The sequence below is a fragment of the Phaethon aethereus genome (assembly GCF_964289735.1).
Source record: "Phaethon aethereus genome assembly, chromosome: 11".
Lineage (NCBI taxonomy): Eukaryota > Metazoa > Chordata > Aves > Phaethontiformes > Phaethontidae > Phaethon > Phaethon aethereus.
This window is the reverse complement of record NC_138587.1, coordinates 20,998,373-21,010,683: the sequence shown is the minus strand read 5'-3', so window position 1 is coordinate 21,010,683 and position 12,311 is coordinate 20,998,373. Positions and strand designations below refer to the sequence as shown.

At 36.7% G+C, this 12,311-nt stretch overlaps 1 protein-coding gene across 10 annotated transcripts in view; it reads right to left on the bottom strand.

The window, feature by feature from the left end:
- The window catches only part of ATP2B2 (ATPase plasma membrane Ca2+ transporting 2), a gene marked incomplete at its 5' end in the record, with an annotated part of 183,588 nt that overhangs the window by 79,470 nt on the left and 91,807 nt on the right, over positions 1–12,311 (bottom strand). For 2 of the 10 annotated variants that reach the window (XM_082004632.1, XM_082004634.1), the window contains 4 exons: positions 2,066–2,230; positions 3,947–3,988; positions 10,221–10,316; positions 11,791–11,823. In XM_082004632.1, the coding sequence (XP_081860758.1) occupies positions 2,066–2,230; positions 3,947–3,988; positions 10,221–10,316; positions 11,791–11,823 (336 nt within the window). The remainder of the gene's footprint in view (positions 1–2,065; positions 2,231–3,946; positions 3,989–10,220; positions 10,317–11,790; positions 11,824–12,311) is intronic. The other 8 variants (XM_082004641.1, XM_082004639.1, XM_082004633.1 and 5 more) reach the window with 6 other exon arrangements.

Genomic DNA, 12,311 nt, shown 5'->3' with positions numbered 1-12,311 from the left:
TGCTAAATTCTACAGAACAGCTGAATCATACTGCATTAATTTTCAAGCACCATCTTACTGCTGCCTTTCAAACTTCTTCAGTCAGTCTAGTTCAACCAGAGTTCCACTGTTGCTTAAGCTAAGTTTTTTCAATTTAGTACATTACTTTGCCTGGTACAACATTCATCTGTCCTTTTAACCTCCATATTTTACAAATTACTAGTCTATCCACATTCAAACACTTATCTTTCTTTTAAATAAGCTTATCTTAAGAGGCTTGAGCAAAGGAGTCTCCTGTAGTTTATGCTGCCGTATAAAATATTTTAGAAAAGCCCTACTGATGTGTCTGGCCGAGTACAATGAGGCAATGCTGCAGAATCGTCCACAGAACAGTTTTAACTGTTTTTCTTGAAAATGTGATCAATACTAGTGTTTCCAAGGTTTCCCTTTTCAAAGGGACATATGCAAATAGTGCATATTTTTATGAGGAGCGGCTCAAAAGAGCTACAACGCTGACAGTATAGCACAAGAGACACTAATAAATATTTCACAGAATTCACAAAAGATCCCAGGGACTTAATATGCTCTCCCAGTGACACAGACTTTGCTAAGATAGCACTCCTCCTCCACAGTTTTATTCCTGGATTTGAGTGTACAAATAAAAACTCCATTAGAACATCTATTTTGCCTTGCTATGATTACTGCTCTTTGGCAGGTTTCTAAGAAGCAGTTAAGCCTGCATTTCAGAATGAATTCATTTCACTCGAATGAGGTCATACAGTAGGAGGAGAATGCTGTGAATTTCATGTCTTGACTGAATTTTTTAAAAAAATTGGTAAGCTGAAGGATGCTAAAGTTGACAGGAAACAGATGAGTCGGGGAGATCACTAAATGCCTGAAGATAAAGGAAAATCCATTAAAATATTGTCCAGGCAAATACTCATGACAACGCAAGACATCCCCATAGATTGCCCAATGACAAAGAAAAAACAAATGAGGCAATGATTAATTAATTTACTTCATATTACTTGCCACATTATGGTTAGAAATCCCTATGCAATTACTTTAAAAGGGATATTCACATGCCTGCTGAAATACCAAAGAGAGTAATAATCAGAAGGCAATGTAGAAAGGTACTTAGTCTAAGAAATTAATGATCATGAGAAACGAAGTGTTTTTATATCAATGCATACTGCTGAACAACTTGCAACAAAGCAGAGAAGCTTGAAGAGTATGAAACTGGGCAAAGCATGAAATTGGATATTAAAGAGATGATAACCATAGATTCCAAGTCATGCACTGTTCAGGCAAAGAGACGGAAGTGTCATCATGAGGTTATGCGATCAGCTAAGTGTAATGAACTTCAAAAGGAACGAGAAGGAATAGCAGGGGTAAAAATCAGACTGGGAAAGAAGGATAAAGGAGATTGAACAGAGGTGAAGTTAGGAATCTGTTGAAGGGCCTCAGCCACGGTCCTGGATGGAGATCAAGATCTCTTTAATACCACTAGAAAAATGAACCTAATGAACATTATGTCTTTACGAACGATTTTCACTTTCTACCTACATGTTGGAGAAGAAGTGCTACCTGTAACAGTAGGGACCAGATGGTACTGGATACAGGAGTCAACAGATGTGTCACATTTGGGTAGAGGGCAAGAACATGGATATTAAGAGAAGACAGAATGATTTCAGAATCCGTAAAAGGGAAATACTGTGTGAGTAATATTTTGAGATTATATTAGAGATTCTGAAACTGTGTACTCAGAAGTTCTAAGGGGAGAGTAGATTAAATATATAATTACTGCACTTGGGAATATTGGCTATGAGTAAAACTACATTTCATTTTGATTCAAATATTCATTGCAATCACAGTTGCCCAAAAATTCCAGCTTCTTGACAGTCAAAGCTCAGTTTTAGAAGAACAAAAGATCTTCAATACCACCTACTATTCTCAGAACACTATTATGATGATGTACTTCCAAATATTGCAGTAAAAAAGGCCTATCCCTTTTAAGAATAATTTGCTTTAAAACCCTTTGTTGCTTGTATAACACACTGCTATTGGGTCAGTTATTCAGTCATACCTGCTTTGCCTATCTGGACTGCCAGCTTGGTCAGCTTTCCCTGAAGAACAGATTTTTCTTTCTTGTGCATGTTGGATTTCTTCTTGTCTTTGTCATCTCCCTCTCCCCCTTCTGCACTCTTCAGTGGCTGCATCTCCATGGCAGCAGCCCCATCCTGCTGCTTGGCTAATAATGCAGAACAAAACCGTTACTCCAACACTGTTCTTCATTCTTTTTATCTTAGTGTTGATACTTACTGAATTCAACCAGCAACACCCCTTGCAGGGGCTGACTGCACACAGATGATTGCAACTGCGCACAGAATTACACTTCGCTCCCACGGCAGACAGATGCCCCTGTGAGACCCAGCGGGCTTCTGCAGGGGCACAAATGTACGACCATACCCATGTGCACTCCATACCCATGGGGACATGAGCTGCGCCGCTTGTCAAGTACCACGAAACCCATTGATTTTTATACACATATATACCACTCAATGTCTTGCAAATTACTTGGCGGTACATCACTACTGCAGGACTTCCTAGAATAGCAGATCTGAAATGCTGTGGCAAATAGACGGTCGGTATTTCTCTAAATTTTGGTATGTCTCATAGGTTACAATGCAGCCTTATAATCGTACTTTTAATGAAAACATTTAAAGGTAACGTGGTTCCACAGATGGTCCGTGCACCACTTCTCTTGGCTGCGTGGGCACGTCAGTGGCCAGCGGACCATGCTTTGCAAACCACTGTTCTAGTTAAGACCAGACTTTAGAAGTTTCCTTAGCATTCACTGTTCAAGTAACTTAACCATCAGGTCCGATGGTGATACCATCGTCATTCTCCCGTAAAAAGCACACATAATTTAAAGGCTAAGCCAGCCTTTCTTGAAAGAATGCTAATGTTGATATAAGGAAACTTTATTTTAGTATCAAAGAGAAAGACATGTTTTTCGAAAGCAATGACATTCCAGTTTATATATGTGTATGTGTCTGTTTTGTATTGAACACAGGCATAAGTAAATTAAATAGAATGAGATGAAACAGCTTTGCTTTGACATTCGTGAGCAGATTGCAGAAAACCATGCTTATTCGACCTGGAAATCCAATTCATCTACCTAAGCTTAAAACGTATTCATTTATTATCATTTTATTTAATTGCTTTGTACTATTTTCCACTGAGTTTATCTGCTTAGTTTCTGATCCATCACCTTTGCAATCTTTAGTATTATCTGAGAAGAGAAAGTTATAGTTTAATTTACTTATTTGGCATAACCCAAGGAAATCATGTGTCTCATATAATAAAAAGGGAACAGTAACTTTGCTCCAGAGAAAGCAAAATACTTATCTCAGTTTCTTCCCAAGATTGTACATTAAATAAGAAACTCCTAAGATTCTTAATCTTCCTGTTATTTATCCTTATAATACACTTTTCATTGTTAAATAACCTCTTGGCTTTAAAGTTTCCTTTTGTTATTGATTTACCTTCTCCCTACAAAAGAAAGTATGTCTGTACAACGCCATTAAACACCAAAGATGATGAGACATATCAAAAACAGGGTTGGAAATTCACTAACAACGCATAGCATACATACCTTGCACAAGAAAACAAATTCAAATGAGCTTTGTGACATGAAAGTATCATCTGTGAATGGTTTACTGTAAATACTGATCTTCTCCTATCCTAAATACCTGATATGTCAAAATTCTCTAAGTTACAATCACATTGGTACCTTTTTTTTGGCTGAGTTTGGTGGTTTGGGTTTTTTTTAATATTCTGTTTGAACAATAGGGCCCTTTCTATGCACAGGCAAAGATCACAAATTTCCATTTTATTTTTTAATAGAATTTAACTACATGCTAAAAAGAAAATCCACAACCTCCTTAATATGAAAGAAGATTACCTTTGTTCTGGCTGTTCTCCATATTCCCATCCTGCATTTTGCCTATATGATGAAAAATTTCAACAGACAACAGACAGTAAACAATCTTCACCCAAGACAGAACACGAAAATGGGAAATTTAAATAAAAAGGGCAGACAAAAGTAATGAGCATGTTACAGATACTTATTTATGATCAGTAGCCGTTGTTATCATACATTTACTTAGAAGCATGGCAACTTAGCTGGATGCATTCAGGGAACTCCAGTCAAGTTCAATGTTGTAACATGTAAAATACTAAATATTAGTACATATTGTTGAGCAAATTGCATAAATTAGGAGGGTGAAACCAATAAAAAGAATCCACTGGAAAGAATTTGAATAATATTCCTGAACTGAAATTTCAGTGAGCTGGGACTTAAAAAACCCCACAGGTATAATTTTGGCACACACCAGTATAGACTATGACTTTCTTAATGTATTCAAAAATTAAAATAATTATTTCAGTAAATTAAGACAAAATATAAACAAGAGTGTTAATAAATAAAAATAAATAAAAATGTAAACCAGACATTATTTTAAAATTATATCTTCCTCACTTGGTTGTATTATTTAGCAAGTTACTCCTGTAAATACAAGAGCCAGGTGAGCATCCATTGCTCAGATTTATCCTAAAGAAAGATTTTCCAAGTGTATCTGTAATTTCCAATGTAGTATTTTAGCTTACCACACCAAAGTCCTTACTTTTTTTTACAGCTGAAAATATACCACTTGAAAGTGTGTATGAAATAAAAATGGCAAAATACAAATTAGAGCGTACAAAACTTTGGTATTCAGAATAACCAGTAAACAATTTCAAATGTATTCAAAATTCCTTGGTGGGATCCCTTATGAAACAAATTTATCTTACAGAAAAGACTGCTTGAGTTTTGTAAATATTGCAGTCAGAATGGATGACATTCTCTTCTTGTAGTTATGTATAATGCACAAGAAAAAAATAATGCTAAGGAAAATGAATAGTTAAAACACCTTTACAGGAGTTTTGACACATTCAAATAAGAAATGTATCATTAGAGTTTATTAAAAAAAAAGACAGCAGTTAAGTCCTGCTCTTCTGACTTGCTGCAATAATACGGCTGGTACTGACGTGCACAATAAAGGAGCAGAAATGATGCTTCAACAGATGTATTAATTTTTTCACTCTATGCTGTGAATAAATAGCAGCAAAATTGAAAGGCTAAGGTGCATTTCTTGCACCTGTGTATTTTCAATAATAGGGAGATCACTAAAAACTTCCCCTCTTAAAAGGAGCAAAAATGGTCATAAATTTATCACCGTACCACCTCACCCCATACTCATAGGCTACAGGCACCGAGGAATTCAAAAGCACGGAATTACAGTGAAGGAAAGGATGCCTCACTGCCTACAATCCCCTCAGCACTCGGGTGGATTACTAACACATGCTGCAGTAAACCACTTGGCATCAACTAGAGCTTGTCTACATTCCTAACTCTGTTCCCACCTCGGCTATAAAACGACTGGGATGAGGCAGTACCTATCTGCCAAAGCCTTACGTTTTGCTGTGACACACGAATCTGTGAACCTGAACAAAACCAAGTTCGTTTGCATTGTGAAATTTCCTTTCAAATTTTTGCGTACAGCGCATGGTTGAAATTGGTATCTGCCTAATGGGTGTTTTTCTTAGGATGGTTTTTAATAAAGTTAGTGGAAGACATGAAACATCTCCAGACATTCTGATTCCTAGGCTAGAGGATAAAGCCCTCCTTAAGAACTGGAAAACATTAGAGTAGACAGTCTGCTCTGTGTCCTGCTTTATAGTTCCTTTTTCAGAACACAATTAAAAATCTTAAAGCAATATAATTGAAGATTCTTCAACTTCAAAAAAAACCCAAACAAAACCAATCCATGACTTTCGTAACTGGCAAACACCAAGTAGACTAGTTTTTCTATGTAAATCAAAGTATCTTGCTTTATGATACAGAGGGTATCATAATTGTTGAATTAATTACACTAACAATTCATCTACCCTGGCTATCTAAAAATACCAGTACACAAAATAGACAATTGTTAACAACAATATAACCGTAGGTATTTAAGAAATATATTCTTAACCTCAGCAGCTACTGCACTTAGGTTATTGGGAGACAGGGGGTCATCACAGCTAGTTACATTCCAATTACTTACAGAGAATAACAAAAAATAGGTAATTTAGGTAATTATGATTTAAAAAATAGTGCTGTAAAGGAGTTATTTCCTCCTGTCCCAAAAAATTTAAGCCCACACTTGGCTGTAACTTATGAAAAAAGAAAGAAATTAAGAAAGAAATGAAGATGATAGAATCACTACTGCTGAGAGATCCTTTTTCCTTTCAGTTAGTTCTAGGACCAGAAATACCACCCCATCTTTCTGACCTTTGTGCATTGTTGAGAAACATTAAAAGGCTGAGTATTTATTAATATTTTGATAATATGGTTATATATAATTCTTCAGAAATATAATTATTTTTACATACTTTTGCAAATATTTTCTTGTTTTCTTTTTGGAAATAAGAAAGTAAACAGAACAGTGTTTGGGCCCTGAAATCAGGAGGAATTCATCTATTTCCATCACTTTTCTAAGCGAGGATGAAAAATCAGAAAGTTTAGAATAGAATACAGAGTCTCCTAATATGACCTGTATCCTGCAGTTGCTTTGAAGGTTTTGAATTTGAATATAAAATGTTTTGCATGTTGCCTTTGCCCTACTAAAATTGCTGTCTTTTGGAAGGTAACCATGGCACCATTACTGTCAAAGTTCTTACTCCAAAAGACAGTTACTGTCCAAATACACTTTTCAAGAAAAGACTCCCCTTTACCTCCCCCAGCCCTTTATGAAGGGTCAATGAGACAGAATAATAAAGACCTATCAATCACTGGTGGTAGAAATTGTTTGTTCATTGGGGGGACTACTTGGAATCAACCGAAGAAGCTAATCGAGTTGTGTTCTCATGCTTTGATGAAGCAAAAAATATAAAATACCCTACTGATTTTCCAAAATGTCTCATCTTGTGTAGAAATGAGTTATAGCCCTCTTCATGCAAAGCGAGTGATACTCTGCAGCTAGTCAGAACAGACGCACGTGGCAAATCTATATATGCAGGGAGAAGGGATGTCAAACACACCTGAAGTGAACCATTAAGAATTCTTTCACGCAGTGTGGTATCAGAGGCGATGCATTAGTAAAACACAGGTTAACTACAAAAGAATAAATCTGATTCCACTGTCTCAAATAGGAAGTTTTAGATAATTCTCCTGTGCGCTGGCTAAATAACTTCACTTACAATTCAGAAAGTACTTCAAAAAATATGAAAACTGCAAATTGCTTTGAAGGAATTGAACAGTAGTGTACATATGCCAGAACTGACTGAATTAACCGTAGATGTAAAATATTTCAGCTGGGACATTTCTCTGAGTCTGTATGATGTTTCTATATCAGAGTATAATTTTAACTAGCAAATTCTCTGAGTACCAAATGCCAAACCCTCCCCCCCGCCAAACCACAAAAAGGCAACATGGAAATTCTGATTTAGGAATTGGGGAGTGCTCTACTGGACAATGATAAGCACTCCTTTCAGTTCAAATTTGGGGTAAACAACCTTTAAAAAACCCCAATTTTTTCTTTTAAAAAAATTACCTTCTCTAAATACAATACTTTAAAATTAGACAAATTTTTTTTAATTACTATCTTTCTGTAAAATATTCTGATCTGCTCATAACCTTAACTTGTAACCTTTTAAAAACTGAATATGTTGTCCGTAGTTTTAACATAGATATCATCAAACAATTCTGCATTTTAATGACAACTACTAGAACCCAATAGAATTTATAATAGTTCCTTCGATACCGCGCTTCACAGACAGTCACAAACCTGCATGAATTTATCACTGTAAGTTCACTGACTGAAAACAAAATACAATTGTGTCAACCGTATATCGACAACTAAGACAGTAACATTTTATTTGAAGTGATAGTGTGTCGACTTTCAAGTAACAAGCAATAGCATTTCCTGAGCTAAGTACTTATTCAAGTATATGAGTTTTTTTCTTATTTGAAGGTATTTTCTACACAGAGGTATTAGACCTTAGGTAAAAAATGCTTGTTTCCAGTCACATCCTGGGGAGAATTCTCAGACATTACTGAAAAAATTTATTTCACCCAGACTGAAAAAGTATCTACATGAACTTGGTGTCCTTGCTTTAGAACTCTTTTTCCCCTTGCTTTCTCCCCTCCAAGCCTCCTCCAAAACATACCTACATTTTTAGTATTCTTTAACTCATCGTCCCTGCTGACTAGAAAAATGTATAGAATAAACAGAAATCAGACTTTGGCAATTTCTCAGACAATTCCAAACCACTCCGATCTACTTGCCAAGTTTCGGTTCTCCTCTGAACACAACGTCAGATAAGTTGAATTGTGGAAAGTATCTCCTGTCTATCATGATCAAAGATCTGCAGAATTAATTCAACCGCCTCACCTCAGAAGAGTTAAAACCAAAAACATATTCAGCTTGCATAAAAAATTGACTCCTACACTTTGCGCACTGAAAAGAATCGAGTATGTATCTCTCGACTCCAAGATAAACAGGGACAGTAACTATTGTTTCTGAAAGGAGAGAAGATGGTGGAAAATCACATATTTACTTAAGACACTGATTTAATGTCCCTTGGAACTCAATCTCTGTATTAAGTTCAGGCATTAAGGCCAAACAAAACCATTATCTACCAGGCAACTAAAACTTGCTAACAGAGAGACCAGGTTAGAACAACTTCGGACTCGTATCTGCATCTTGCTGAGCTGTGGTGCTCACCCAGCAAAGCATTTAAGCAGATGCTTAACTTAATACTCAGCAACTTGCAGGACTGAGCACGAATGTAATACTGCAGTCTCCAGTGGGATTGAAGGAGGGTATCTGGTAAGACTTTGTCGTAAGCATATGTTTGTTTTACATAAAGCAGAGTAGAATTATAGAGCATAAAGAATGGAAAATGAAATATTAACCATTAATTTCCTGGTTCTTGGGCTCTAAGGAGTCTGAAATTGGGGTGTTGGAACCAGGATGATACAGGTTCCTGTCATGCAGTGAGATGTGAGGATTGTAAATCCTAGTTCTCCAGCAAACTTAGAATGTGCAGAGGTAAAGTTTTAAATCTGGTTATATGTTTCTTTTAAATTGTAATAAAATTATTTAGAAATAGGCTCAGAGATTTCCTAGGTCATTGCTTTAAATAAGGTAATACACTAGTCAATTTGAGCACTTGTTTAGCACTTGGTATTGCTACGTTAGAAACTCTAGTTTCACGTGCATAATGCAACAACTACTGACCTGCGTGGAAGAAAATTTCTATCACTAACATGATGAAAAGTAGAATTACTTTTGTCAGTATTATTGGTGCTGTACAAGAGGGAAAGGTTTCTACGGCAAAGACAGACGAAAGTATCTGATTATCAGAAAAATACAACCGATGCCTATACTAATATTGACCCCTTCCACTTAATACGGCAATCAGACTATTAGAAGAAATACTAAAATATCTGCATGCTAAGAAGTGGGGTCAAGAATCTGTACTAAGAGACAGTCAAAATTGACTACAGTACTGTATTTTGTTTTCTTTTTAGTAAATACAGGCAGGCTCATTAGATGATCACTATCTAAGGGCACACACAAATATCCACAAACAGAACTTTTCAGTCAGTCTCCTCCAAAAAAGATGCTCAAAGCGGCAAAAGTTTTTCCTAATGCACTATTAGTTGAAATTGAGCCAGATTCCTGACCCCAGCACTGCTTCTCAGAACTACGTGAAGACTATACGAATACTTATGAGAGTGCCACATCAGAAGAAAAGACAATATAAGCCATTTGTCATGGTGTTCCTCTTCAGATCTATGCTGACAAACGCGTCAAGAGCTTTACAATGAAACTTCATGTAAAGGCAACTCCCAAGTTTTGAAACTAGCCTTACTTAACCGTTTCTTTTAATTGCAGTTTGAATTAATGGAAAACAGATGATAATTCCTACTTCTTCCTTCCCCTTGCTTAATTCTGTATGAATAAAGTAAATAAGTCGTAGAATCTTTGTGGCATCTCTTATAAGCTACTATCGAGTTTATGGAGTAGGGTATCTCGGAGGGTAATCACATGCATATACAACATCTGTGCGGGTCATAAAAGGAGGAGGGAATCTTATATAGTCAGGAGAGAAATCTATCAAATGACAGAAGCTCGGTGTTCTTGACGTACCATTGACTAAGCTGGCATTTGCATTATCGGTGGCATTTGCACCTGCCGCACCATCTGTAGCTGAAGGAGGGTGGGAGGAGGGATGGGAAGAATCTACTGAGTAATAATGGATAAAAAAAAAAAAAAAAACCATGAACAAATGCACATGACAAAACAAAAAAACATTTATGGAATACTATGGCTTTGTTTTCTCAAAATCAAATTAACATAACTTTCAAAAGCAAAATGTCATTACAAAGGTGTTACAAAAGCAAAACTCATACATGGAATAGTAGTAGTAGTAGTAGTAATAATAATAATAATAATAATGACATTTAACCAAGTTAACAGAGTTGGTGAGAACTGACTATGCCCAGTACTTGTTTGCTTTGGTCCTTTTATGTGTAATTTTTAGAATTTTAATTAAAGCGTTAAGCACATGGCTGAAATATTTCCCTTGAGTTAATGGATTTACACAACGCATGGGTAGTTTTAAAATATGCAACATACTACACAGTATATACAACATAACATATTTTGTATTTTACGCAATGTTGCATATTATGATGTATTATTGCCGATAGATCCCAGTCTAACACGGGCTTAACCTCCATCCTGCCAAAACCTAGTTAATATGCACATTGATCTGAGTAGAAACATTTGAATTTTTCAATATTCTGTGTGGAAATGTAGAAGAAATACAGAATTTTGGCAAATATAGTATTGAGGAGAATAATGAGTTATTTTAAATCCAATTAATAGACATTATGTAATTGCCTGTTTTGTGGTGTAATGAAAAAAATATCAGAAAAGAAAATCCTTTTCCTTTTCAGCATTTAACTGCATATCAGAGAAATTGGTCCGGCAATCTTTCCTAACAAGAAGGTAAAAACTCGATGTAGGCTTTATTATTTTGTTCTGGTTTTTTATATGGGAGATTAGAAAATTAGCCTCTACAAATAATAGCTTAGCTTTGTTCTGTTTCCATTGGTTAATTGTTCACAATAGAACGCAGAAGTCCTGTAACGACCCCTGATCAAGACTTCCCAAGTGCTTGGCCCATAGTGACTGTTTCACGCTGCGCTGGTTTGTCATTCAAGAAAAACGCTCTTGTTTTATTTACCACTGGTAAATTGGGAGAGGAAAATAAACAGCATACAGGATTTAAAAACACACCTTGTGTAACTACGTTCATGAAAATTTCAGTTGCAAATTTGATTACTGTGGTGGTAATAACTTAAACTGCTTTGGTTACTCATGCTTATTTTTCATTCCGTTTGGATGCTCACGCTAACCAGCACAGCGTGAACTGCTAGCAGCAAATCACACATTCCGACGTAATATTTCACTGTAATTTACTTCTGGAGAATAACTGATTATTTAAGCTTAACATTAAGATTTGCAACACAAACAATGCGTGCACGCTTAAATGTTTGCCACGAACAATCCTGTTGATTTGAAATTATTCTTTAATTCAACTGCGCTGATTCAAAAAGAATTATTTTAATCACAGTTCAACCCCGATTTGCACCAAAGCTTGCTGGCTAAAAGCCCCGTCGTTTCATCTGACGTGGTACAATTTTTACTCTACCTGGAAGCTGATGTCCATCCTCCTGTTTCACACCTGCATGATGATTTTTACAAAATATTAATGAACAATTAAAGCATAAACCCTCATCTTTATGAAGACTGAAACAAACACTGACGATCGGCAGGGTTGCAGAGAATCGCGGGTTTATACACCGGAGCACGTTATTTCAGTCTGGGCCTCAATCTGCGACCAGCTGTGCCCAGGCACTGCCCGGCCCTCGCACAAAGCAGCTAGCAACGTCAGAAAACGTGAAGGAGCTCCCTTGGAATTGTAGCCGTGTCCAGCTAGATTCCGTGTCTGCCAAAGAAGTTCTTCCACACCTCTGCAAGAACCTCTGTCCCCGGGTAGTGAGTCACGACCCCAGGGCAGTGCATTACTCTGCTGCTCTGATCTCTCGCTCCCTGTCTTTCAAGGCTACCCACAAGGAAAGGGGAGAGAATCACCCGTGTCCTGAGCAAAATAACATACGGAGAAGGCCACCCCCGTGAAAGGAAGGACCTCAGGGCAGGCAGCTGCCACGG